The sequence below is a fragment of the Varanus komodoensis genome, unplaced genomic scaffold (assembly GCF_004798865.1).
Source record: "Varanus komodoensis strain SLA01 unplaced genomic scaffold, ASM479886v1 scaffold3, whole genome shotgun sequence".
Lineage (NCBI taxonomy): Eukaryota > Metazoa > Chordata > Lepidosauria > Squamata > Varanidae > Varanus > Varanus komodoensis.
Genome location: NW_025335761.1, coordinates 61,622,805 through 61,650,292, shown reverse-complemented (window position 1 = coordinate 61,650,292; position 27,488 = coordinate 61,622,805). Strand labels below are relative to the sequence as shown.

The 27,488-nt window shown below is 50.2% G+C and overlaps 1 protein-coding gene across 9 annotated transcripts in view; it reads right to left on the bottom strand.

The window, feature by feature from the left end:
• The window catches only part of KTN1 (kinectin 1), a 109,044-nt gene that overhangs the window by 36,924 nt on the left and 44,632 nt on the right, over positions 1-27,488 (bottom strand). For all 9 annotated transcript variants that reach the window (XM_044437261.1, XM_044437267.1, XM_044437268.1 and 6 more), the window contains 15 exons: positions 26,741-26,847; positions 24,434-24,566; positions 22,017-22,104; positions 18,262-18,428; positions 16,619-16,687; positions 14,442-14,479; positions 12,909-12,999; positions 11,291-11,359; positions 9,166-9,203; positions 8,941-9,031; positions 8,252-8,320; positions 4,432-4,466; positions 3,385-3,475; positions 2,539-2,607; positions 384-421 (listed from right to left, as the gene is read on the bottom strand). In XM_044437261.1, the coding sequence (XP_044293196.1) occupies positions 384-421; positions 2,539-2,607; positions 3,385-3,475; positions 4,432-4,466; positions 8,252-8,320; positions 8,941-9,031; positions 9,166-9,203; positions 11,291-11,359; positions 12,909-12,999; positions 14,442-14,479; positions 16,619-16,687; positions 18,262-18,428; positions 22,017-22,104; positions 24,434-24,566; positions 26,741-26,847 (1,193 nt within the window). The remainder of the gene's footprint in view (positions 1-383; positions 422-2,538; positions 2,608-3,384; positions 3,476-4,431; positions 4,467-8,251; positions 8,321-8,940; positions 9,032-9,165; positions 9,204-11,290; positions 11,360-12,908; positions 13,000-14,441; positions 14,480-16,618; positions 16,688-18,261; positions 18,429-22,016; positions 22,105-24,433; positions 24,567-26,740; positions 26,848-27,488) is intronic.

Sequence of the window (27,488 nt, the reverse complement as noted above, 5' to 3'; positions counted from 1 at the left end):
CCTTGGATCAAAATGCTACGGCGGCCACATACAACAATGAAGCCGGATGCCAGAGAAGGCCGGAAATGAAGATTTGGGGGCTGTGAGGCAGGGAAAGGGGAACACAGGCCTCTAGACAAAACCTTCATTTTTTTAAAGGGTGTTCAAGTTTCAGACCTTCTCAGTCATGGAGAATTTTTTTTTTAACGTTGCAACAGTGGCTTTTCCCTAACACTTAAATACACCAAATGTAGCAGCTTCCAACATCCCACCCCACGCGACACATTCCAAATTCTGGGCATTTCTGTAATGCAACAGCAGCCTACCCAGATGTCAAGAATAACAAAAATATAAAAACAAAGAGCACTCTAAAACAGAATAATAGGAATCCTGGTGCTACTTACAATTTCTGTAAATCTTCCACCGAGGATGCGAAGGAATCCTGGATTGAGGCCAGGGAACAGAAGCAAAAGAACACAGGCGTTCAGATGGAAAGGCTGAAGTCAGTCCGGATCAACCTGACACCCCCATGGTACGTTAGACTACAGCCCCCATCATCCCTTATGCTGGCAAGTGTGCATGATCGGACTTGTCATTCAACATGTATGGAACTTATCCGCTTGGGGAAGGCACGTTAAGCGGATGCTTCAATAGCCACCGCAAAAAATTGCTTTCTTAACTCTTCTCCTCTCACAGACACAATGGCTTATAAACGTCTTGCAGGTCCAACCTTTCCTTCCCCACAACCCACTCCTCCCCAGATTATTAAATGTTTTGGACAAAACCCTGGACCTAGCACATGTGGCCCTGATTCTTGGTGGCGCTGCTGATGAGAAAATCCTATTTTGAGATCAGACTGAACAGCAACGGATGAATGTGTCACTTGATGCTTAGTGTGATTTAACTCTAAGAATAAAATAAGGAGAATATGGAATATGGCTGCCCTCACTGTATTGCAGGCAGATGTGGACAGCTGTGTGAAGGATGCACAGTGAGCTCCTGTGTGGCGAGAGCCCACTCTTTCCTGTCCTGTGTCTCTGGGAGCTCCTGTGCATACAGAGAGCAGATCAGGGAAGGCTGGAGCGCTGTCGCACTGCAGAAAGATGCCCTTCCCGGCAGATGGCATCAGCTCCCCCTCAGAGGGCCGACCAGGAACCTTGCTTGGAGCCGAGTACAAGTCCTCTGATAAACCAGAGTGCCCAGTAACCCTGGAGGTTTGCACTCACTCAGCTCATGTGACTTTTTTATCCAGACACTGCCTCAGCCAGCACACCTCACACCCTGTCTCTGCTTGCAGTGTCCTGTCTTTTAACGGCCTGAAAAGATTCTGGCAGGAGAATCGCACAGGGACAAATCTCATAATCACAGCTGCTGAATGCACAGAAACCATGAGGCACGGCTGAGGCAGATAGTATTTTTGCCCCTTTCAGAGACCACGTGCTCCCCCGGCCTTTTGTGTGGGCCCAGCGATCTGCTGCTGAATTTGCTGGGCGGAGGCAAAAAAGGGCTGCCTTGCTTCAAAGCAAGGTGTGTACGAAGTCTGGCAAGCCAGGTGCGAGCTCCCTTTGCACCTTGCTGAAATGCACAACTGGCCCTTTTCTGGCCCCCACGCCCCCGACTTTCAGCAGGAAATTCAGGGTGGGGGTGGGGCAACATGCCCCTGGATGCTGCCCAAGCCCGATTTTAGGATTTACGAAGCCGGCTCACTGATCTTGAGTCTTCATCTTGTGCTACAGCAGCCCAGGCCAGCGCCAATGCCCTTAGTGACACGGCTGGTGGCTCGCTCAGCTGGCTGGAGCCGTGGCGACAGGGTGGGCTCCAAAGGATGGGGGGGGCGAGAGGTGTGCAAGGAATCTGGCAGGGAAGGCATCAACTCTCACTAGCCCTGCTGATGGAAGGAGCGTCCACAGACTGGCACGCTTGTCAACTGTATGTTTAGATCACATGAAGTGGCAGGGATGTTGGCACCGTGCGGCAGTCACACAAAGGAGTGGGTGCAGAAGTGACTGCAGCCGGTTGTCGGCCTAGACAACTGCTCACATGCCATTCCTCCTGACTGTGGGATGAGGCGCTGCTGCAATTGTCTCCACGCCCCTCCTAGTAAGACGCCTCTGCTCACGTGCAGCACGAGAGGCTGAATGCGGAAGGCCCCCTGTTCCATCCCGGAGTCTCCAGGAAGGGCAGGAAAAGCTCCTCGCCGAGCCCAGAGATCCCTGGCTCCCGCTCAGGGTGGGCAGTGCTGGATGGACCATGGGATCGCTGAGTCGGTGCCAGGGCAGCGTCCGCAGCTCCATTTCCGCAAGCGGTAATTTATGGTGTTGGGGTGAGACACCAGCGAAAGTGGCACTGCTCATCATATCTCCATGACAGAAACCGTTTCCAAATACAACGGTAATAGGATAACCTGGAAAGCTAAAGCTGAGCACCATTTTTGGAGGGAAGGTTGACTATAAATTTAAATCATTAATGCTTCGATCCTCCTAGAGATGTTTAGGAGGAGCAATGGACATCCAAAAGACCATTCTTCAGACACTGGAATTGTCTAAGCTGATGGCATACCTGTTCCGTTTGAACTCTCTGCAGCTTTTCCACTTCACTTTTCAAGGACATGTTCTCTGTTCTCAGTCCCTTTAAGAAGAACACATTTTCACAATTGAAGAGCGGCAACAGATACTTACTGATGCTAATTCAAGGGTGATCTTTGAGTAGATTTACCAAGGGTAATACTTTGTTGAACGATAGAACAGCTTTGAAAATGGGTTTAAATATGTTTCACAATCTTTCCCTGAGCTCCCACGCAGGACAGATACTCCAATGTGAAACACATCAAGACTGCACTGGATTACGAAGGGCTCCTGCATGTTTACAACTGTGGTGTCCCGTCCAAGCAACAGCAGGGAGCAGTACCCACACCTGTGTGCAGCCTACACAATTCACAGAGCCCTTCCTAGCAAGTTTGTGTTTGTATTCTGTATGCTAGTGACTCTTCCCAGGAAGGAAGGCGGTGGCTGCCCCTTCACCCACAATTCCAACTTCTCAGGGCAAAGCAGCCGTAGGCGTTTGGTTTACTCATCTTGGACTCCGGCCTGCAACAGGCGCAGTTTGATTGAACGTGGCCAAATGAGGCAAAGGTGGAGCTGCCTGGCTGAGGTCTAAAGAGCACGGCATTCCTGATGCTTCCTGAAGGCTCCTCTCCCTTTCCCAGACTTTCGCTGCCCATTGTGGCACAGGCATTAAGCCACTGATTTCCAGAGACAGTGAAGAGGAGCTAAAGAAAAGCACAGGGGCTTTTGGTGTTGTGACCAAGACCTGTAACTAATTGGGGGCGGGGGTACAGGTGGGATGCAATGAAGTATTATCCAATTCCAGGCCAAAAGGGACATGTGATTCTCATGCAGGTTCTACCTTTAGCTCCTCCTCCTTATTGGCCATTTCTATGAGTCCAGCCTCGAGGAGTTCTTCCACCGTCTTTATCTTGTCGTCCTTTTCCGTAATACTTGAGAGAGAGAGGAAATGATGACAGGAAATTCATCTCAAGGTAAGGCAGGGCTATGGTAACCCTATGTACACTTACTGAACTTGCTTGTACGTACTGATGAGTAAACTTGCACAGAGCCTATGTTTGTTTGTTTTTTGATTTATATCCTGCCTTTTCCCTACAAAGGGCTCAAGGCAGCTTACATCATTCTCCTCCTCCCTCTTATTCCCACAACAACCCTGTGAGGTAGGCTGGGCTGAGAGTCTGTGACTGGCCCAAAGTCACCCAGTTGGCTCCGTGGCTGAGTGGGGACTAGAACCCGGATCACCTGAGTCCCAGGCCCATGCTCTTCACCACCACACCACACTGGCTGATGTTGCTTTAAACAAAGCCAGACCGTGCCTTTGTCTGGCCCAAGGTTGGATGCCCACATTGGGACTGAGGGCAATGGAGGCTTGCCTAGCCCAGCATCCGCAGATCATTCAACGGAGGAGTGCAGAACCTCTTTCAGCCCAGGGAACAAATGCCATTTTGGGGAAGATCCCGGGGGGGGGGGGGCACATTCCAGTGAGGGAGGGGCCAAGGGCAAAAGGGGTGGGGCCAACAGACTGACTGCTCCGGCTTAAAGCTCTCTCCTGCAAGGAACAAAGCCCTGGGAGAGGCATTTCACCCTTTCACGGTGGGGGGAAGACATTGAAAATGGGCTGGGAAACCAGCACTTGGCCTGGCAGCAGGAGAGCCAGGACGGCTGGACTGGGACTCCAGGTGGGCCGGCTTTGCAAGGCCCACACCCTGACGTCCAACGCCCCTGCTTCCCTTGGAGATGCAGGAGAGGCGATCTGGCACCTTCTCCATGGCAACCACATGCTCTGGCTGCGCCCCTCACGCCCCCCCCCCGCCCCAATCACCACCACCACCATCACCATCACGCGGAGTGACAGGAAAAAACTTGGACTGACAGGCCATCCACTTACCTTCTTTCCAACTGCTCCAATAATTCCTTATTAGCCTAAAAGGCAGGGGGTGGGGGGGAGAGGGAGGGGGGAGGAGAGAGAGATGGTTTGTAACTTCAGACAATGGTCACCACTGTTCAGGGGCCAGCTGCTTGCACTTGCGTTGCTCATCTGCATCAGCACCAGGGGTTTTATTGTCTGAAGCCGAAAATCCAAGTGGCATCCCCCTTCGAGCATCGATGGGGGCGATGGCGACAACCCCTGTGCCAGTGTGCCGTTCCAGTGCCCAAGACCTGCCACCCTCCCAACCATCTGCAGCCCAGCAACCTCTGGAGCCTTAGTAATCCCGTCGAAAACTGCAGCACTCCTCTTCTGCCACTGCGGTGAACTTTAACACGGCCAAACCAACACCGCCCTGCTCTTCCGTTTCACGGGGGGTGCGAGAGGCCATCCTTCTCGCTTCCACTAAAGCCCCCTGAAGAGCGGGGCTGGGAATGCCCCCATCTGCAACTGACAGGTTCTGTGATACGGCCTAGATCAGAAATGGAGAGCGTCTTCTGGCCCAAGACGAAGTCCGATTTTGGAGATACCCCCAAGGGCTAAATTCCAGTGATGGGTGAAGCCAAAAGCAAAGGGAGAAGATTTAAGGGGCGGGGCCCAAAATACACCCCCCCAGTACCAGTTTACTTTCGCTATAAGCTCTTACTGACAGTAACAAAGTCCTAAATGAGGCATTTCAACCTTTCCAAAAGGAAGGAAAAAACCTGCACAGAGTCCAAGAAACCACCAAAGGATCGGCGGCTGGGAGAAAGGGACATAGGCCTCTGACGAGCCCCAGAGAACTGGTCTGAACCCCCGTCGGGATAGATAGGCCCAAGGGCCTGAACTTCAGCACCCCTGCCCTGAAGGAATTGGTTGGCTGCACAACAGCACTGCTCCTTACACCCCCAAGCACGACCTTTGCCTCTGGCGCAACTTCAGAGTTGCAGTTTCTGCACAGGATGAGACCTGTCTGTCTACAGCAAGAAAAACCTCAGCAACATGCTATGCAGCACCTTGAAGACAAAGTTCTCAATATGGCAAATGCATCTATGATTCTATGAGTTAGAGAGACAGATACATACAGACTCCGTTAAATTCCTTTTGTCTGCATTTCAATGACTGTCAGGTGTCTTTGCCCCATCCTCTGCTCACTGACAGGATGAAATGGGCAGAAATGCTTGCATGCATATGCACAGATTCGTACTTCCAAAAATGCACCAATCTCCCTCCAAATAATGCATCCTTAAACTTTAGTCTACAGGGGAATTGTGCATTTTCAGCAGCACCTGGCAGAATTCATAAAATCATAGAACAGTAGAGTTGGAAGGGGCTATGAAGGCCATCAAGTCTGACCCCCTGCTTTTGCAGGACACCAAGTTAAACATCCCATTCAGATGGCTGTCCAGTTTCACCTTGACTGTCTCCAGCGTGGGAGCACCCCCCACCTCTCCAGGCAGCTGGTACCACTGTCGTATTGCTCTGACAGTGAGGAAACTTTTCCTGATGTCCAGCCTGAATCTGGGCTGTCGGAACGTGAGATGATTATTCTGTATCCTAGATTCTAGTATCCACAAGAGATCTTGACCTTCCTCTTTGTGACAGCCTTTGAGGTGCTTATAAAGGCTATCATGTCCCCCCCCCCCTCAGTCTTCTCTTCTCAAGGCTAAACATGCCCAGTCCTCTCAGTCTCTCCTCATAGGACAGTGTTTCCAAACCCTGGATCATTTTTGCTGCCCTCCTCTGGACCCTTTCTAAAAATTTTGTGAGTCCATGGTAGCTACACAGTTTGTGCAAAGCTGGCCTGTTGCAGAATGCACAGACTGGATTCACAGAAATCCAACCTCATTGGAACCTGTTGTGGGTTTGTCCAACATCCTCAACCCTGTACATACAGTAGACTGTTAACTTAGGTGGCTAGAGAAGAAGCCGGGGCAGCAGAAGGAGCAAAAGCAACAGCTGCTCCTGCGAGGCCACCATGATGCAAGATGGAGGCTGCATTTCTAGCCCCTCACGGCCCCCAAAACAACTGTTTCTGGGTCAGGGAGCACAAGCTTAGTGGGGCTAATACCCTGCTGCCATCTGGACTGTGCAGGAAGTCTGCAGCCCAAGAGGGCTGTCTCTGTTCTCAGGCATCCAGCATGAACCACAGACTTTTCCCACGAGTGAGGCAAAGGTAAGGCTGGGCTCGCCGGGCAAGGGACTGTTAGCCAGTCCTGCTATGCTCTGCAGCTCTCCCAGCAAAGCTCTATCCTGAACACAAGCAGCGGCTAGTTTTCACCACTGTGTTGAGGAAGCAGTTCCTCACACCACCTGCACATGCGAAACTCTTTGAACGCACTTGTTTTTGTGACACTTGGATTTGCATCCTGGCTTTTCTCCAAAAACTGGCACTTGTGATTCCAGATTTCATTGGAGACTATTTGACCACCTTCCTACCCTAGTTTTATAGGGAGGGTAAAAAGACAACACTCTGCCATGTTAAAGCAACAAGAAGTGTTGATCAATGGAACTCGTCCAGTTGTGCACTTTCTATCTGGGAGGACCACAAGCCTGTTTCGTGCTAAGGAGTGGAATTCTCAAAATTCTGCAGAGTTACCAGACTATTCTAAATTTCATGCAGCAAAACTGATCCTGGTTGCAAAGGCAGATGGCAAGCGCAAGCATAAGCTTTTATATATCACTGAAAATGAACCACCAGCTGTTCAAGCACCTGAACCCTTTCCTCTCCCACAAAAGAAAATTGTGGTGAGAAATTCTTGTTTTGCTTTTTCAAGTGCCACTTTGAGAAGGTCCCTTCCAGTACCCTGTAACTCGGGGGACCTGAGCAATCTTAACTCATCAGGTAGAGTGCATTAGTGAAGACAGCTGCAGAATTCTAGTTCTTTACACATGATTTTGGACTTCTACATGCCAGTGGTCCTTGGAGGCACTCCTAGCACTGCTGATTCAAAGGGCAGCTATGCAGCTATTCCACCCTTTAATCCTTCAGATTTTCTTATGGAAAGAAGAAAAAAAAGTGGTGGGAAATCATGGGAGGAAATAACAGTGGCTGGACCCCCTGAAAAATGATGTAAAGAAGGCAGGGCAATTGTGTGAGAAGTCTCGTCTGGAAGCACCCCATCTCTCAGGGTGGAGCTGTGCATGCCTGCAGGCCAGAGGCCTGGATAAAGAATGCCTCGCCTGGAAATGTATTTATGTATTTAATGTATAGCCTGCCTTTCTTCCTTCCAAGGAACTCAAGGCGGCTTACATAATTCTCCTCTTCCTCACAACCATCCTGTGAGGTGGGTTGGGCTGAGCGTCGGTGACTGGCCCAAAGACACCCAGTGGGCTCCAGGGTGGAGTAGGGACTAGAACCTAAATCTCCCAGTTCCCCAGCCCAGCACACCTTACCACTAGACCACACTCTCTCTCAGTGCACTGTTCGTAGTGCAGTCTTAGCAGCAAACAGAACTTACAGGCTGAGAATCCTTTCAAGGTCCAGCTGGTTGCTCTCATTCCCTGTTGTCAGGTACACCTACACGTACACTCGTTGAACAAGAGTGAGAGTGCGGTGTAGTGGTTAAGGGGGCAAGTCTGGGACTCAGGCGATCTGGGTCCTAGTCTCCACTCCACCAGGACTCACTGCGTGACTGTGGCACAGTCCCTGATGCTCAGCCCAAACGACCTCACAGGGATGTCGTTGTTGTGAGCAAGAGGAGGAGGGAAAAATGTAAGCCACCTTCAGTTCCTTGGAATGAAAAAAAGGCAGGATATAAATGTAAGAAACAAAGGAACAAGCAGCAAAGATCCGTTGTACCTGCTCGGATAAGGCAGCCTGCAGCTTCTGAATCTCCAACTGCAAAGTCTGGTTCAGCTCCTTTAGGATCTGGAATGAAATCACCAGACCACACAGGTCAACCTGCCATTCCATGCTCAGACATCGCTCTTGCTGTTTCTTTATGTAAGCTACTAGTTTCCGCACTTACAAAAATACGACTCTATCATGTGGTTTGGCCCGAAGTCTCCTGAACTTTCTCAAGTTATTTTAAAATAAAAACTGGCTGCATACCCCTGGTTATCTGCACAAAGTGGAGGGGGGGTTATTATTTATGGCATTTCTACACCGCGCGATCTCGGCACAGATGCTCTTCTGCCCCAGCAACGCTCTCACTGCACACCCAGACAGGATTTTCGCCTGATACGTCGCCTACCTTACTACTGCTCATCAGCAGCATTCTTCCTCCCCAACCTGCTGCCCACCACACAGTCCATGCGACTTATTTTATTTTATATTGTTAACTTGTTTTATATTTTACTGTATTATATTTTAATTGATATCTTTGTGAGCCGCCCCAAGGCTTCGGCGAATGGGGCGGCATAGAAATTTTCTAAATAAATAAATAAATAAATAAATTCTCCAGGGTGATTTGGGACCGGACAGAGCATCGCACGACGATCCTGCCCCCATCCCACTTCCAGGGGGTTTCAATCTGTCCCTTGCAGTACCTGAAGTTCCTCCTTTGCATTTGAAGCGTTGGCGTGTTGTCCCTGCAGCTCCTCCTCCAAAGCTCTGATTTTGTCCTCTTTGACATGAGTGCTGAAGAAGGAGGCGAACAGAAAAGGGGGTGAGTGTTTTCCCCTTCCTCACACAAGCCCTTGTAGCAGACACCCCCCACACACACACATACAACACAAGAACAATTCCTCAAATGCCATTCTGTCTTTCTTTACCTTTTCTGCATCCGCTCTAGTTCATGTGCAGCTGCAGCCTAGACGTAAAGAGGATTAGCACTATTTAATATATCACATCAAGGCAAGATTCAGGAAAAAACAACCACATCCCACATTGCAAACCCATGAAATTGAGCCTCGCCCCCACCCCCCTCTTCAACAAGCCGAGGGGCGACGCGCAGAGAGCCTGCCTCTGCAAAAGGGAAGTCCATGTGCTCAGCCTTTGATCAAAAGACTGTGGCCGCTCTTTCAGAGAGGTCAGATCTAGAAAGGAAAACTTTTTATTTTAGGCGATGGCCCAGAAAGTGGAAATGCTCGGGGCTGCCTTGCCCTGCCTGGGTAATGATGCACCTGACTCAGTGAAGGCTCTGAGAGCATGTGCCACGAGAGCCAGTTGCAGGAAAGAGGGCGGGGGGGTGCCCTCTATGCCAACTGGCACAAAGCCAGCCTGGGGTTGGTGGGGCAGCAATTCCATTACCTTAATGCCATTTAAAGGACTTGGAAAAAGGAGGATTTTCCCCTTAAGGCAGAGGCGCATTCAGAGAAAAGTGACCTACAGTGGAGCATCTGCCTGCAGTGAAAGGGGTCACCCATAAGCACTTAATTCCTCAGTGCCTTAAGTGGTGCCACTTTTTTGGAAGCAGCTGCAGTTGCTGCAGTTACACTGAGGTTGCCAGCAACTCTGTGAGGCGTATGAACCACCGACGCGCGTCCTTTAGGCATCTTCCCTGCTCTGGAGTCTTCCAGAGTGGCCATTGCCGGCTGGAGCAATGATGGAACTTGTAGTCCAACATAAGAGGGTGGCACCAGGTTGGGGAAGGCTGGTGTGCCCTTGCCACTTCAGTGCTGAACTTTTCCTGCAGGGACCACAAGGACAGCCAAAGGCACGAAGATGCTCTAAACGCTGCTTGCCTCTTAGGGTGGGAAACAGTGAGGGGCTCGAAGACAATGTACTCCACGTCAGAGCAGAGGAGGTGTCAAGCAGCCTGCTCCACTTTCCCATTCCTTACCCAGCTGAAGCCAAGTCCGTGCACTGCAACCTTTATCTAAAGCAGCCTTCCCCAGTGCATGGTGCTTCCCCTGATGCGACGCCATGCTGGCTAGGGATGATGGGACTTAAGAGTCCAGTAAATCTGCAGGGGACCTGGCTGGGGGAATCGCTTTACATGCTTCAATTAAGAGTTCCCCACGCCATCCGAAGTGGCATGTTTCAGAAGAGGGTTAGATGAACTGCATGCAGAACCTGGGAAGTACGAACTAAGGCTGCACTCAAGGGATGTTTAAATGAGGGCCTGGACTAAAAGAGTAGAGCAAAATTTGAGCTCTGCTGTGAGACATGATTTACTAAGGAAGAATCAAAGAACGGGGAGGGGATGTCATGTGGAGGAGGGCCGTGAGCTGTTCTTTCCAGCAAAGCTCCAGGAACCAGGCTTCAGGCTGAATGTCAGAAAGTACTTCCTGGTGGTTCGAACCCCTAGGATATGGAATGGGCTTCCAAGGGAGGTGATGGAGGCCCCAGCAGAGAGGGTGTTCAAGGAAAGATGGAGAACCCCATGTCGGGGATTACATGAGCAGAGCCAACAGTCAGACTAGATGGTCCAGGAGGCCCCTTCTGACTCACTTTGTCTCTATGAATCACAGAAGAGTAGACCTGGAAGGGGCCAGAGCGTCCAACCCCCTGCTCAGCGCAGGAAGAGAGCACCCTCACGTTTGTTTATTTGGTTTCTCTACCTCCCCACTGCTGAAGCTCTCTGGGCAGGTTACAAGCAGTAAATACCAAGTACCTCTGTATCACCAGCTACTGTCTTCACCCAAGCCCACCTCACTCTTCTGCAGTTAGAGAAAAAGGGGCTTCCAGGATGAAGCAAAGCCTGGAGCCACACAGCTCTTTTTCCAAAGTAACTTCTGTGCAAAGAATAGCAGACAAGCACCAAACCCTTTCAACGCTGCACTCCCGCTGAGCACGTGGCAGGACTTCAAGAACTGCTGGCAATCTTCACCGGAGGCACACAGCCCAGATTCGCTTGCGCTTGCAAAAGGCCCTCTCACCAGACAGGAGCCAGCAATATCCGGTGTGGCTACGGGAACGGCTGGGCACGGCACCTGACCTGGGCAAGTCATTTACCTGCTCGCTCATCAGCGCCTGCAACTTCTGCACTTCTGCTTTCAGGGACATGTTAATGTTCTGCACCACCTGAAGAAGGGAAAAAAGTCGAGCAAGGGTAGCTCTGAGTTCTCCCATGCTCCCCTGACGGCCATGACCAACTGGGCCGTCTTCAGTTTTGATGTTTTCCCAAGCGAAAGGCAACATGAGGGATGCGGGACAGAAAACTAGATAAATATGGAAAGCGGTGCTGCAGGCCGTATGGGCCATTTCCAATGGGGGTGCTGTGAACCATTCTGCCCATGCTGAGACCCACTCTACAATGCAGCAGAAAGGGGAAGGGGTTCTGCCTCTTCGGGCTGCCACTCCCCTGCACTGGGAAAACCAGGCCCTGGCTCAGCACCTGCTACAAGCGGGAAACTGGCGTGTCAGAGAACAGGCTCAGCTGAAGCTGCACCCGCTCTCTAACTTATCTGCGGGGGGGATGGAGAGGGACCCATTTCCTCGCTTTACACTTGCGAGCAGCCTTCTGTTTTGCCAAATCCCACGGTGGGTGGGGCATTTGAAAACAGCCTCTCCGCCTGGAGTGGGGCACTGACTCCTGCCGGGTTTTGTAGCTTCCTCCTGCTGCATGTGTGGGTCAGACCCAGAGAGGGGGCAAAGAGGGCTGGGACAAAGTGCGTTCAGGGTTTGTCGCGAATGCAGAGATCTCCTTGAGAAGGAGCTTCTTTTGGGACGTTCGGGTCACTGTGGTTGCTGTTGAATCACACACGCCCTGCTTGGCTACACTGGCTTTGGTGCCTGTAGGACACTCTGTCCACCTTGCAAACCAGCAGGCCGCTAACGAGCAGTGCCGCCCGGAGCGGCCTTCCCTCACCTGGCGTCCTCTAGGTGTGTGGCAGATGCAGTCCAGCACATCTGGAGGCGCCAGCCTGGCAAAGGCTGCTCTGGGGTGCCAAGGGCCGCGCCTGCTGCCGTCTGCCCAGGCTCGTTTGGCTCTTGTGCTTCAGGGTGGGAGGCAGTCCGGCCTCAGTGGAACCGCTAACGGCTGGGCCAAATCAGCTGCCCGGAGCTGCCTCAGGATGGCTCTTTCCTCCTCCTCATGACAAGTCCCGCTGTGCGTGCAAAGGCTCTCCCCGCTCTCGGCCAAGGAGGCCTGGAGCCGGGGCAGAACCAGCGAGGGGCAAGGAGGATCTCTCCTGGCTACGACCCCCTTGCTGAGGCCCGCAGCATGCACGGGGGCAGGCAGCGGGGGAGAGGAAAGCCACGCCCCCGCCTCAAGTCAGCCACGGCAGCGCTGCAGATCGGCAGGGAAGAAGCAGCGCGCGTGTCGTGAGCGGAGCAGTGGGCACGTCGTGAGCGGAGCCGGCTGGTGCCAGAGGTCAGACTAGATGGCCCGGGAGGCCCCTCCTGACTCGCTCTGGTTCTATGTTTCTAAGTGGCAGGCCCAACTCTTGCTCATACGGAACGGGACCCACAAGAACATCCGCGTGAGGTGGCCAATGCAGCACATGCCCCCATGGACTGAATCTCACAGACAGAATTGAAACTCCCAGGCCAGGTCCACCCATCAGGATCAAAGCTTTGGCAATTAACTTTCCCCACCTATTTATAGATAATGCTTGAGCTTTTACTGTACCATGAAATCCTCTTCCTTGCTCGTTAGCTTAAGGCGTTCATTGGCCAAGGACTCCTCAGCTTGGTTTATCTGTTTATCTTTTTCTGCAATTCTATCATTAAAAAAACAGAGAAAATTCATTTGTCACTTAAAAGGCAAGTGGGGTCTCCCGCCACAGCTCCGACAGGTTAAAGGGCTCATCTTGCTGACTGGCCCAGCCCCACATAAAGCACCTGCCAAGCTGCACCTGCAAGCCAGCAGCAGCTGGTGTCAGAATCCACAGCCGGCCCAGGGAGCTGCCTTTTTAAAAAGGGACGGCCTGCTCCATCTGGGGGGCACAATCCCCCCCCCACCACCACCATGCCCAACATTTTGCACATCAGAAGCAGGCATGGTGGCAGGCGGGAGAGGAACCCCTCCAGGCTGACAGGAGCCATTCTCAGGCAGGCCACCAGAGGGAGGCCGAGACAGATCCCAGGAGAAGAGGGAGTGCCCGGCCCTTCCAAAACAGGGCCTTGGTGAGGCTCAAAAGCAGCAAGTCAATGCACTGCCTGGGTTCACACATGCAAAGCGACAACTTACATCCATATATGCCCGACCGCCCCTTGAGATCTGCGGGAGAGGCCCTTCTCCGGGAACCCTCCGTGAAAGAAATTAGGAGTGTGAGTACTCGGAGGAGGGCTTTCTCTGTGGTGGCGCCCAACCTATGGAATTCACTCCCCAAAGAGGTCCGCCTGGCGCCATCGTTATTTGTTTTTCGGCGCCAGGTGAAGACCTTTTTATTTAAACGTCATTTTAATTGTTAACAATATTTACTTATATATCTGGCCAGGGCGACTTCTTTTCTTTTCTTTTCTTTTATAACTTCTTTTATATCGTTTATATTTTTTATTTATTTTATATTATTAATTTTAATTTTATATTGTTATTTTTGTATAGTATTGTATTTTATTGTGTTGTAAGCCGCCCCGAGGCTTCGGCAAGGGGCGGCATAGAAATGTTCTAATAATAATAACTCCTGGGTGCGCTGGCCGTGTGCACACCCAGCAAGGCCAAGCGCACGCCCAGAACCCACCCTCTGGTGCGCCATCCAGGGCAGGTTCACACACAGAAGAAACCGAGCCTGGCAAGGACTGCTAGCGAAGGGAGTGGGCCTGCATCCGGTGTGCGTAGGGCTGGTTCACAAGCGACCCGCGTGTCATTGAACACCCTTGTGTCACATGTCGCAGCTGCCAATCAGGGTGACCCACTTCTCTTGAGCAGGCTGCTGGAGCTGGAAGAGTCGTGACCCTTGGGGAAGCAAGCGTTTTTCCAAGCGAGCAATTCTCTCAACCAAGCATTTTCCCCAAGCGCTGCCAACTTTAAGCATGAAGGGGAAATCCTTAGGAAAATGCTTATGACTTCTAAGGGGAACCTATAACAATAGAGGGTAAAAGGATTGGCGACTGCAACATTTCCTTTAAGATAATCTCTCTCATACATGAAAAGGCCTACACAATAAAGCAGCTAATGAACTTGAGAGCAACCAGGAGGAGTTCGGGCAGGTGTACTTACACTTTGTGCAATTCTTCTGCAAGGGCTGATGCTGAGCTCTGAAAGAGAGAAGGTGCAGTTGAAAAGGGTGGCTTTGCCCACGTTCTCTTCGAACACCTTGCGAGGCCCCGCCACGGTTACGAGAGTTTTAAATCAGTGCACGCTGTGGATTTCATAAACAGAGAAAGGCGCCAAGGCGAGGTTTTAACCCATTTGAAACAGAATTCTTGCTCAGCAGTCCAAGTCCTGCTTCCACGTTCATGGTGCAACCTTGGTTTCAAGGTGTTGCAACTCGCCCTTCCTTTACATTCTTCCTCAAATTCCCTCTTTTCCCTGGGGCCTTCACCTCATCTTATTCCAGATTCTCATGGTACATGCCGAGAGAGAGCAGGGCCCTGCCTATCTCTGCCTGTGGAACACACCAGCTACATGCGTTTGTACACTGCTTAAATAACATTTTAGAAACTGTTGACCCAGATGCTCATTAGGGCAGCACTGACTCTATTTTTTAAAAATTATATTCTGCCTTTCTGGCTGACAACAGAGCTTCGAGGCAGCTTTCCATAAAATAACATTAAGATACTATAAGCCTAAGATTTCTACATGAAAAGGCGATGATGGAGCCGGCAAAGCGGTGATCAGCACTGACAAGCTAGGCTGGTTGTGGGTTTATGGAAGTCGGAGTCCAAGGCAGCTGAAGGGCGCCAGGCTGAATGAAAGCAATCTTGGGGCTCCTCCCCACATACTCATCAGGGACCACCCAGCTGGGTTAGCTGCACATGCAAAGAGGTGCCCAGAGGCACGCTGGCATTTGTGAATTTGAAACTCCACTGTAATGCTGCTATGACCGGAGCACAGCATAAAAGTTATCTGACGTGAGCAGCGTCCTTAGAGATGCCCGCCAGGCATGAGTTGATCGTGCCCTGTATGGCTGAAGGAAGATCATCCCACAGAAAGCTGCCACCTTGCTTCACTTGCGCTTAGGGTTAAGATGCGGTTTCTAGTCCCTTTGTTTTTCTTACCATCTCTGCCTTTGCAGAGTGGCCTTTACATGGAGAAGACTCATGCACATTCCCCACTCTCCCACTGCACACTCTCCCCTCCCTTTCCCCTATGCCTTAAACATACTTTCATCTGAAATGAGCTGGGTTCGTGTTTGCCCGTGTGTACGAATAACAGCAGACATGGCATTGGTGAAAAGGCTTTGCGTAAGTAAATGAAGGCCCCAGGCAGCAATGCTTCCGCTAAACACACTCTTCTCCCAGGCTCAGGTTATTTTCTGCATCTAAGCAGGGAAAAAATGCTTCTGTTGACAAGCCACTGGTGGATGCCATGTTGTGCAAATCAAGTTGTGATGCCCACTGAGCCTCTGTTCTGCACCTGTACACAACTGCCTTCCATCTAAATTGTGTTTTACATCCCCCATTTGGCCTTTACTAAGGATGTCATTCTCCTAACTTCTTGGTTCTTCTGGGCCATGCCAGGCAAGCCCTAGTCCTGGAAGACAAACAGCTGTGGACTGGGAGTCTCTATTCAAAAGGAAGCTCAGCCACTAGAACACCCTTCTCAACAGGGATTTGCTCTCTGAGACCGATTTGCAGGTCACGGTTACTCCCAGAACAGATGCAGCCCTGGAGAAGGAAACAGGGAGTGCATGTCCCCAGAGCTGGCTCTGGATTTGCAAACTGCAGCTTGCAAGGAGCCAATATCATGCTTGCACTTGGCCACAGCGAACTGGTGATGTTCCCAAAATGGTTACTCCCTTTCCAATCAATCCAGCTTACAACTGAGGGGAGATATGCTAGCGCTCTACAAGGACTTGAAATGTTGCCAGGATCTCTTCTTGATCATCCCAAAGTGCAGGACATGGAATGACAGGCTCAAGTTACAGGAAGCCAGATTCCGGCTGTTTCCTGACTGTTTCCTGACTGTTAGAGCAGTACAGCAGGGGAACCAATGACTCAGGGAGGTGGCGGGCTCTCCCACACTAGAAGTATTCGAGATGCAACTGGCAGCCATCCATCGGGGATTCCTGACTTTGAGGCCTGCACTGAGCGGAAGCCAGACGCAATGGCCTTCTGGCCCCTTCCGATCTACTTTTCTGTGATTCTATGAACTCACCGGCTAAACTCACAAGCAGATCAGAAGTTGCAAAACGACAACAAGCAGTGACAACAGCCACTCCAAAGCTTCCATACCTGGACCGCCATCTGTGAATGGTATTTCTGGAGCTGAGCTTTTAGAGCGTCATTCTGTTCCATCAGCTCCTTTCAGGAAGAAAAGGGAGACACACACAAAAGGTCAAGCAAGTAATGTGCTTAGAAACATTTTGCTCTGAAAGCACACTGTACACACACACACACACACACACACACACACACAGCTCAGTGCTAAAATGGTTATGCCTGGACAAATCATGAAGGAATCCCAAAGTGCATCATGGGGAGATTACATACACAGATAGTCCCCGGGTGATGGACGAGTTTCGTTCCTGAGAATGTCCTTAAGTTGAATTTGTAAGTCGGATCACATACATAAAAAGCATATAAAACATTTAAGAAACACTTCCATGTATGCTAAAACATCTTAAACACAATACTGCATTTTAATAATGATAACAATACTATAATATTAAAGTAACTACTGTTATGTGGGGGAGAGGGAGAGAGAGAATATCTGTATATATGTGTGTAGGTATATGGTACAGTTCTTAAAACTGTTCAGATAGAATGACAGAAAAAAGATTATTAAAGGTTCACAATTATGGAGCTTACATTAAGCCTCACATTAACTGGATGATAATGGAGACAGGACTTGTGCTGGAGGGGATGGACCTGCTGCTGGAGAGTCGGGGTCTGACTGTGCCACGTGGGGCGGGGCAGGAACCACTGCAGTCGCTTTCTGGTTTTGACTTCACAGCTCCCTGGCGCAGCTTTCCCCTCCTCCTTCCTTCCGTCCTTCCCTTCTCCCCTTCCTATTTTTCCCTTCCTTGCGCCTTCCTTCCTCTCCACATCGCCTGGTGTGAGTTCTGACTTCGTCGCTTGCCCAGCAGCGAGCAGTGGTCAGCAAGTGGACGCCTGGAGGCAGAACTTCCAGGTTTGCTCATTCACAAGTACAGGTCGTCCATACCATGGGGACTGCCATGTTAGTCCCAAAGTTATGGCGGGAAGCATGAAGGACGTTCTCAAAATAAGCAACGCGTCACCTAGGAAAGTCCATGCACATCACCCACTTGTATAAGATGGAGTCAGAGCGAGTAGCTGGGTGTTAAAATGGTTTAGAGTACTATGTTCCACTGGTGGCAAAGTGCTATATGGCTTATTTTTTTGGTGTTTAAGGATTCATTTTAATTGTTTGTAAGCCACAGGAGCACTTTCTGCTGAAATAAACAAGATATACCCATCAGAATAAACACGCTGGATTAAACGAGCTTAGATTTCATGATACAAGAGGAGCGAGGCACCTGAAAACACACCTTTCCCAGGTTCGCTGCAGGCTACTCAGGAGCGTCACTCACTCGCCCGGGGTTGTAGGAACCCAGAAGGGGCTGGGTGAGATGCCATCAGAACACAGGTTTAATGGTGTCGGGTCAGGGCTACCTGAAGTTCCAGTACAGTAGGAGAGAGGCTGCTGGGGACAAACGGTTGACCGATAATGCCTGTGCTGAAAGCTGTGCTTCTCTTTCTGCATTGCCACGAGTTTCCAAGAAATGGATAATCTAATTACCCAGGTATAAAGTGGGAAGGATTCTGCCAAGCCGATGTGGTAAAGAAACAAACATGAAAGGAACAGGAGAAGGGAAGGAACAAAGGTAAGCAGGATCCAAGATATGCAGCCATACCTGCACCTGCCTCTGGATCGTGTCCTCAGCTGTGGCCCTTTTTTGATCCGCTTCCATTAACTGCATCATCCTCTGTTCCAGCTGCTGTTTTGAGACCATCGTATCCGTGAGTTTGCTGTGCAGGCTCTGGATTTCGCTGTCCTTGGCTGCAAGTTTGTTCTGCACATCTGTCAGGAGAAGCAAGTGGGGTGGAAGAGGAGGGGAATAAGACAGGCAAAAGCTACCAGTGCTTTACCTGCCCTTCTTTGGGTTCAGGTCATTTAATGGCAGCGCGCTCAAGTGGATCAGCAAGTGAACAACTGGCAAAACAAGGGTAAGAAAAGCCCTGCGGGGTCACACTGAGCAGCCACAGAGCCAGCTGGGTGACTCTGGGCCTCACGGGGTGGTTGTTGTGGGGGTACGCTTGAGAAGAGGAGGAGGAGAATGATGTGAGCCACCTTAAGTTCTTTAAAAAAAGAAAAGGACAGGATATAAACCTAATAAATAAAACAAAGATAAGTAGCCACCAGGTGCCTCTGGGAAGCCAACAGGCTGCTGTTCCTGCTTCCCTCCCTCCTTCAGCAGCTATTTAGAGAAATATGACCTCTGAATAAGGGATTAAAAAGTTGTAGGCAGCTATGTCCTTCTGAGCAGTAAAACAGAATTCCACACATTTGTTGCTTTCACACTTCACATGTTAAAATCTTTGGGGTTTAAGCTGATCTACTGCTGAACTTTAATTGATGCAGAGTTAAATATTTCCTTCATTGTTGTGATTTTTGTCCTCTTTAACTTATGCTTTAAGTTAGACTTTTTAACCTACATTTTGTATTGTTAACTGTTTCTGGGCACTCTGTTTGGCAGAAAAGAAGGCTATAAAGAAATACGCTGCCCGTTGTCCATTCACAGACTGCCTTGCGTGGCTTACATGTTCTTCCTCTTCTCTATTTTATCTTCACAACAGTGCTGTTAGTTACATTAGGCTGAGAATCAACGACTGACCCAAAGCCATCCAAGGGAGCTTCATGGCCGAGCAGGGACCAGATCTTGGGTCACCTGAGTCCCAGTCCAACATTAAGCGTGGCTCCACACTGGCTCTTCAGTACAAATAATAATAAATGGAACAAACTATATGGAACACTGAAATGACTTCTTTGTGCATTGGATTTCTCAAGCACTCTGAGTATGTTATGCATTTTTACAAATTCATCTGACTGGAGGCCAAGCTTAGAAAGCCAGTCTTAGGATTAGTGGCAAGTAATTAGAAGAAACTGTGCTTAAAGATGTTATCTTTGTCTGTTCACCCTCATCCTCCGAAACGGCATATGGGGGCTCGCACACTTTTTCACGCACACGCACCTGATCATTACTCATGGGGAACCCAGAGCAAACTACTACTCCTGACAGTGCATCTGCGCTGCACACTGTATTACCACTAGCATTTGAGCGTGCAAAGCACTTCATGCACCTTATCTCATTCATCCTTACAACAGTCATGCAAGGTAGGCCAATGTTATCCTTGATGGAGGTGGAGTACTGAGAAGGGCAGCCAGTGGGCCTACAGGTACCCAGTGAGTTCACGGCCCATGTAAGAGCTGGTGCAGGTGAAGGGCATCAGCTCAGTGGTAACGTCTCAGGGTCAGTGCTTGGAAAGACCTGGAGAGACACCTTTGGTCAGGTATGGGCAGGTAACAAGACCATGTCCTGCATTCCGGAACAGTTGCAAGGCTGGCCTGTTTGTTCCTGGGCTGAGCCCAGTTCTGCCTCCTGAAAGCCCAACAAGGCCTGAGAACGAGTTCTCTGACGGAAGTCCATTTACCATCAGGCCTTGCATGCTTACTGAAATTCTATATGGGGCTCTTGTGACCACATGGTCTTGGCCCCGTGCCTCTCCAGGTGACAAGCACAAAGATGCTGAGCACCTCTGTGCTGGTCAGCGGGAGCAAACGGGACACGCCGAGCAGAACCTATCAGCTCAAGCCAAGAGGCTCAGTACGCCAATCCCAAGAAGGGAGGAGGAGCCAGGGAGGGTTCTGGGCAGGAGGAACAGGAAGGAAAGGGGTGGGCCTCCCAAGAGCAGCGGCCACTGAGCTTGGGCGGCAGCCGCAGGAGGAGTGCCCTGAGATCTCTGCAGGGATCGCAAGACCACAAGGCATAGGCCTGTCATTCAATTAGTCCTAAAAGCATCTTAAAATTGAGCTGCTGTTTTCTCCCTCGTTTAAAGGTTAATTACATATATTAATTTTAGATATTAAGTAACTATATTGCAAACACCTTAATTTATAATATGGAAACGTGATTCATTGCGCAGCCCACTCAGGTTCCACGCTGAAGTGCTCGTGCGGCCCTCAAGGTACGAAAAGTTGGACCGCCTTGGTGCAGTCAATTGTTCTGCTTTTAATTCTGGCTTGCTATTGCGTTTTATGAGGTCCTTCACTGTTGCTCTTTTGAACTGCTTTACTGCTGGCTTATCACTGCCATTCTCAGCGCTCAAGTCACCTTGAACTAGACGAGGAAATGCAAATGAGGAAATGTTTTAAATGTGTAAGGCAGCGCATGCTGGGCTCAGGGAACTGGCGGTCTGACTCAGTGGAGAGCAGCCTTCCATATCCAGGGCTGACCCTCTACACCTGCCGGGATGGGTGGGGAAAGAGGAAGGACGCAAGAGCATAACTGCTTCCCACCACTGCAAAATAGGGAGTCTGCACTATGGGTTGCAACCCCTGGCAGCCTTATGCTAGCGGGAAGCACTTTCCAGCACAAGAGACAGCACTGAGAATAGACTGCATATAAATACAAGTAGCACTCAATTTTCACCAATTTCCCCCGACACAAACACACGCATGTACGCTGGAGCCATCTGCATTATATCCCAAACTGTTCCCAATCTCACGGTGCAACTCTTAGGAGCAGTGGAAGGGAATCAGGAGGCTGCAGCAGGTACTGCAGGAAGCAGTGAAAATTAAGTCCCTTTCTCTAGAAAGGTAGGAAACTGCCTTCTAACCCAGCACTGTCAAATGCTGACTAGCAGAGGCTCTCTAGGGTTGCCGGCTAGAGTTTTTCCAGCCCTGCCTGGAGATGCTGGGTGCAGAATTGGGGGGATTCTGCAAGTGGGGGGTGCTCTGCTCCAGAATCACAACTTGCACAAGCAGGAGTGCCAGAGGTTAGCACAAACCCAGCCATAAGGAGGCAATGTGCAAATCAGGAAAGTCTGACCATGCAGACATTGGCTCATAGCCACCTTGAAGTTCTTTCCAGCTCATGTCAGCATCGAAATGCGAGCTTTGTTCATATCTTTTTGCACCAAAATTTGGGCATATTTTGTGCACACTTTTCTGAACATATTCATAAGTGGTGCAGTTTTTTGAAAGGTACACATTTTCACCCTCTAATTAAATCATGTGCGTACAAAAGTGTGGGATGTATACATTCCCCGCTGGTACGTTTTTCAGGCATATACTTCTTCAAACAATTTTGTAATCGCAGCATAGATCATGTTGCAAGCTGAGAAATGTGTGGGTGTCAAACACAGACTGTGTTCTGGTTCGCATTTGGTACCGCGAGGTAAGAAGCAGGTAAATTTGAGTCAGAAATAAATGGGATGAAGTTCTCATAAATCCGTACATGCAGTGCAGTCCAACATCTTTAACAGGGAACACTTCTGTTGCCTCCCATGAAAGGGGTCCTAGAGAAGCCAAGTCTCTTCCCAGAGATGGGAAAGGATCCAGAAGGTGGGATGTGATCGCAAAAGGGAAGGGAGATCCTTTGGAACACACCTTGCTGGGCTGCATCATGCTCTGCTGTCCGTTTCCTGAGATAGCTCTGCATTTCCTCCCATCTTCGCTCAGCTTCTTGCTGTTGTGCCTTGACGGGAACAGGAATGGAGAACAACACCCGTCACTGACCATTTACAGCATTATCCCTCAAGACGCAGAATTGACAGGAAAATCAAAGTGGGAAGAAAGCCTCTTCTGGCTGCTTGTGACATTTTTGCGCTGTCCTCAAGTTCAGAATTTAGGAAGCAGAACACTGCAATACTGTATTTTTGCTAACCCAATATTTTGAGAAAGATACTGAAGCTCCATGGAAGTACAACATGCAAGAGACGCATATGTAACAAGAGTGAAGTAGGATATACCACCCATTTTTGCAGGAATTGGCATCATCTGCCTCGGTGACCGGATCACAATATCTGGAGCACCAAAATTCAAAAACTAAATAAAGAAGGCAGTGGCTTTCTGCTTCCAGAGAGGCTGCCCTGCCCTGCCCTGCCCTGCCCTGCCCGTATGAGCCAGCAAGAGAGTCTTCCTCTTTCCCTCCTCTGGCACAAGGGCGCACAAAGAGAACAGGCACAGACCTTGCTGTGAAACCAACAAAGCAGACATGTGAGACTGTTCCCAAGGATCCCTGTTCCATGCAGGCTCTGAGCCGCCTAGAAGCCTTCCTGCTGGCCGGGGCTAGGACCTCTCCCAGGGCAATTCTCGCCTCTCACGTTACCCTCACACCATGCTTTGAATTCCACTCTGCAAGAGTCCAGGCTGTGGGCCAAGGCTGTAGAAGCTCAGGCCCTTAGTCCAGACCGGGCCCTGTGGGGGCTCCCCAAATGATCATGCCCCCTTCATCTGGCGACTTCTCAGCCTCCGGTGCGGTTTTCCACCATTCCAAAATGCTGGAATGGCTCTCCGTTGGGCTTGGCATGGGGAGAAACATGGGGGGAGTTCCTGGACCCTAAATGGAGATGACAGGGACCCTTTAAGAAATGTTGTGTGCCCGCCGTCTAGCCTTTCAGCGGGAGCCACCTCCAGGGTGGAGTCAGCATTTTGCTTAAAGGGAGGAAGGGCGGGAGGTTTCAGTGTGGGTTTGGCTCTGTACATGGGCAGATGCCACCCCCGCTTCTCAAAGAGGCTGGCACTTCGATTTACATGGGCTTGTAGGCTCTTCAGGTCTAACCAAAGGACTGTGCTTCTAAGGTTTTCTCCAAGTCTGCAGGCGAGGGAAAGGCCAACCCGTGACAATGGCAAGCGGCTTTTGCAGGGTGTTTCCCCCGCACTTCCGGGACGATTATTCCAGTGAGGCTTGACTGCGGCCACTGCTGGAACCATCCCAGCGCCATGATGCTCTGCTCTCCCTGGTCTTTTAAAGCTGCTGGGGCACAGCCCGATGCACGTTCCTGCACAGCTTCCTGCTGACCGGGGCATGCTGGGAGTTGTGGGCCGCTTTGTGCACAGGACTGCACCCTTGAGCCTTTCTGTACAACAATTTTATTTATGACCTTTCTCTGTTGTATGCATCGTTTGAGATTTGATCTGGAAGCACTTCTGCTCTGAAGGAACCAGCTACAGATTTGCTCTTTTTTTGTCTGTTTTTGTTTTGTTTTGAAGTCTAATCTTACTACAACCAATCAGTGAATAGAAACAGGATACACACAACTTACAGCTCAGTCTTATCCAACTCAGACGTGTCCTTTGGGTGCTAGTTTGGCACGCTTTTAGATGCTCCCGTGGGCTTTTCTTACAGGATGGCCGTGAGCCCCACATTGGTGACAGCAGGTTTTTCCAAAATAATAATTCACTGACCTGTCTCGGGAGCTGGTAACTATTAAAGGGAGAGCACACAACGGTTGTGTGTTCTGCCTATTTGAACAAGCGGTGCGCTGCTTGTTCAGAGATCCCCTTGGGGTCACACTGCCCTTTGCAGAAGTTTTAGCTGGCCTTGTTAACACGGTGGTTCCGTAGGCAAAAGAGGAAGCAAAAGCTACAGCAAGAACTGGTAATGCATCCTCCACAGAATGGGTGCATCTTCCACCCTCCCTTCCCAAAAAACAAACCCAGCAGGACCTTTCCTGGACATCAGAGGGTGCTGGGAGAAGGGTCCAGGCAGCCTCCTGGCCACTGACAGCAGTGACCTCAGACTGCTTTGGAGCCGGGCTGAGCCACAGGCCAAGGTTTCAGAGGCGCCGTCTCTTCCCACTACCAGCTTCCCTGAAGTCACCCTGCTGCAGCTTTCAGAAGCGACTTGCCCATTTCCGTTCTTCCTCTGCCGATCAGTGAAGAGGTGAAACCCTGCTCACCACTGCCCTACCGGCAAGCGTTCACAAACCACAATTCCCTTGGCAGCTGTACAAGCCCCCGATTTGCCTGTTTGGGGCAGAATTGGCCTCAGCCACAACCACAGGAAGCGAGGCAGCACTCACCTTCAGCTGACTGGCTGCTTGCTCTGCATTCTTCTTGAGAAGCTCCTCCTGCTGGAGTTTGCTGCTCTTCTCTGTCAGCTCATTCACAAGCCTAGCACAGTCCTGGCGCAGTTTGTTGAGCTCCGACGACTGTCTAGATGCAAAGACAGGGGGTTGCTCGTCACGTTGTAGGAAAGGCAGTGCCTCCCCACACAAACAGAGCACGTTTGCACCCACAGCCAGACTGAGGGTATGACTAAACTGAGCACTGGAAACCCCTGCTTTGAAATCTATCACTGTAACATTATCGGGAGAGGCCATGCCTCTGTTGTGACAATTCCACATTCCCCTCACAATTCAGTTCAGAATCCAGGGAAGCCATTTTTTGTCCAAATGGGTCTTACTGCTCCTGGGTTTGCAGGCTCTCAGGTTCTAAAGCAGCTGCAAATTTTGGGCTGGGGGAAAAAGCACCACACATGACCTCCTACCAAAAAAGGTCACCCAGAAAGGTGAGAGCACATAGCTCTACAGAGATCCAAAGGCCTCACAAAAACCTTGAAGAATAATTTCAATAAAAAGCTGAATCTTGGACATAACAGGATGGATCATGTGTGCCTGAAGCTAGCCCAGAGGTAGAGGTTTTATAGCAATGGCAGCTCTTATCAATTTCTTTCCGCAAGAGAAGTTTATGTGTAAGCTGCAAAAGTGTGAGCTTTCTCTGAGATGATGCCCTGACTCTGGAATGCCACTCCACAGAAAAACCTCCTGGTGCTAAAGGAAACAGGTTAAAACCTTTTGATTTGCCCAGGCATTTACAAAATTTTGCTTACGCCTCTTGATTTTGCTGTGCCAAAATTTGGGTCCTTTTATCGTATTTTGGACATGAAAGAGTGCACATCTCTGTGTGTGTGCAACTCCTGCTAGACGAATGATTGTTTAAAATTGTGAAAAATCTGCACACAAGTTAAGGGGTGGCCAACCAGTGACACCCACTCCAGAGTGCCCCTTAGACACTTCAGAGGTCTCATCCATGGCAGCTGCACAAGGCAAGATCACCAAGAGCAGTAAAGGATCTGTTGGCTGCTCTGGGCAGCACCCTGCTTGCTGTTTCTCTTGGCCCACGGTGGGACACGTTGCCTGGATTCGGAGGACATGACAGCCCACAAACCCAAGAACCCCCCGTGCGCACTCCGGATGGTTTGCTGGGAAAAAGAACGGGGAAAATCCACCCACACTGCAGGAAACAGCCTGACAACATGCTGCGGCATGCGGCATAGACTCATAGAAGAGTAGAGCTGGAAAGGGCCAGAAGGCCATCGAGGCCACCTCCCTGTCCAGTGCAGGACCTCAAGTTAAAGCACCCCTGTCAGATGGCTGTCCAACTGCCTCCTGCACGCCCCCAGTGTGGGAGAGCCCAAACTTCCCTAGGTCACTGGCTCCATTGCTCTACATCAGGATGTGCTTCTTGATATCTAGCCAGAATCTGGCCAATTTAAGTCCATTATTCCATTTGTAGGAAAAAGGCAGAATATAAATCAGAAAATAAATAAATAAATAAATAAATAAATAAATAAATAAATAAAGGATGTCATCGAGCGCTGAAAGCTTTGCTGAAAGGGACTGTCCATAAGGGGCTGGCATGTTCTCTGAACCACGTCACTGGCAGTGTGGTGAAGGCCAAGTGATTGCTGAAATTACAAGGGAGCCACTCACTCATTCCTTGAGAATTCCCGCTCCTGTAGCTGCTCCCTTTAGGAAGGTTACCAGGCAAGGGGGAAGAGCTGGCTGAAAACCGGAGACATTGGGGTGGGGCTTGTGCATTCCCTAAGTGACCCCCTTCTTCTCCTAGTGGACAAGAACTTGCCTGCCAGCCTTCTCTTCAACAAACTGAGAGACACATTTGTGCAGATACACCATAAGAGCCGAAAGAATCAAATCAATGGGCAACACTGAGCCTCTAACTAAAAACAGGGCATCATCAGACTTCTCACCAAACTGATCCTTCTGACATGTGGGTTAAGCAAGAAGCCAAATCTACAGTGGCTAGCAAAGCTTAAAAAAAATCAACCTGCTTGGCCTTGAAGATGGAGATCCCCCCATTTTATTGGCCTACAGTACACAAAACGATGAGTTAGTACCTTTTTCTCAAAGACTCCAAGTTCCTCAGCATATTGCAAGGGAACTAAGGGAAGGCACCCTGCGGAAACCAAGCCAGGCACAACTAACCTTCAAGAAGCAAACGCCTCAACCACTTCATAATTACAATAGGTTCATCATCACCATTTCAGATCAAACAGAGGTTTTACTGGAGTCACCGCAACAGCGTACTTGCTTTCCATTTGGTTGGTGGAAGTGCTAACAGCATCTCTCAGGATAGCATTCTCCTGCTTCAGGCGACTGATCTCTGCCTCCATCTGCTCACGAAGTTGCTGGAACTAGAGATTGGGAGGGAGTGGGGAATCCCATTTTTAGTAGTCCCTCGAAGAAACATTGCACCAATTTTATTGTCCCTTTTAGACTGCAACAAAGCATGCTAACATTTTGGGTTACCCCAGCAGTTTTCTTCAACATGCGTAAGACAGGTGGGAAGGACCAAAGCTGCCTCAGATGGGTGAGATCTTGGTCCATCCGGCCCAGTCTTGTCAACGCCGAGTGGCGGCGGCAGCCCTCCCAGGATTCCCACAAGTCCTGCCCAGCCCTACCTGGAGATGCTGCCTGCGACTGAACCAGGAGCCTTCTGCATGCAAACTATGGACTCCGCCATTCAGCTGGAGACTTTCTGCTCTACAGCCCTTCCTGCATACAAAGCTGCCTCATACTAAGGGACACCCTTGAACCATCTACCACAGTACTGCTGACTCTGACTGGCAGCAGCTCCCTGGGGTTTTAGGGAAGACTTCTTCCCTCCCAGCCTGGAAATGCTAGTGGCTGAACCACAGACTGTCTGAATGCAATACAGGTGCTTTACCCGGGGTCATGCCTCCTGCCCTAATAGGAAGTATGTGAGAAGTCTGCCCAGATGACCCGGAGAGCCCCTTCAAAGTAGTGGGGCTCAAGATTTTGTCTGGGCCACATT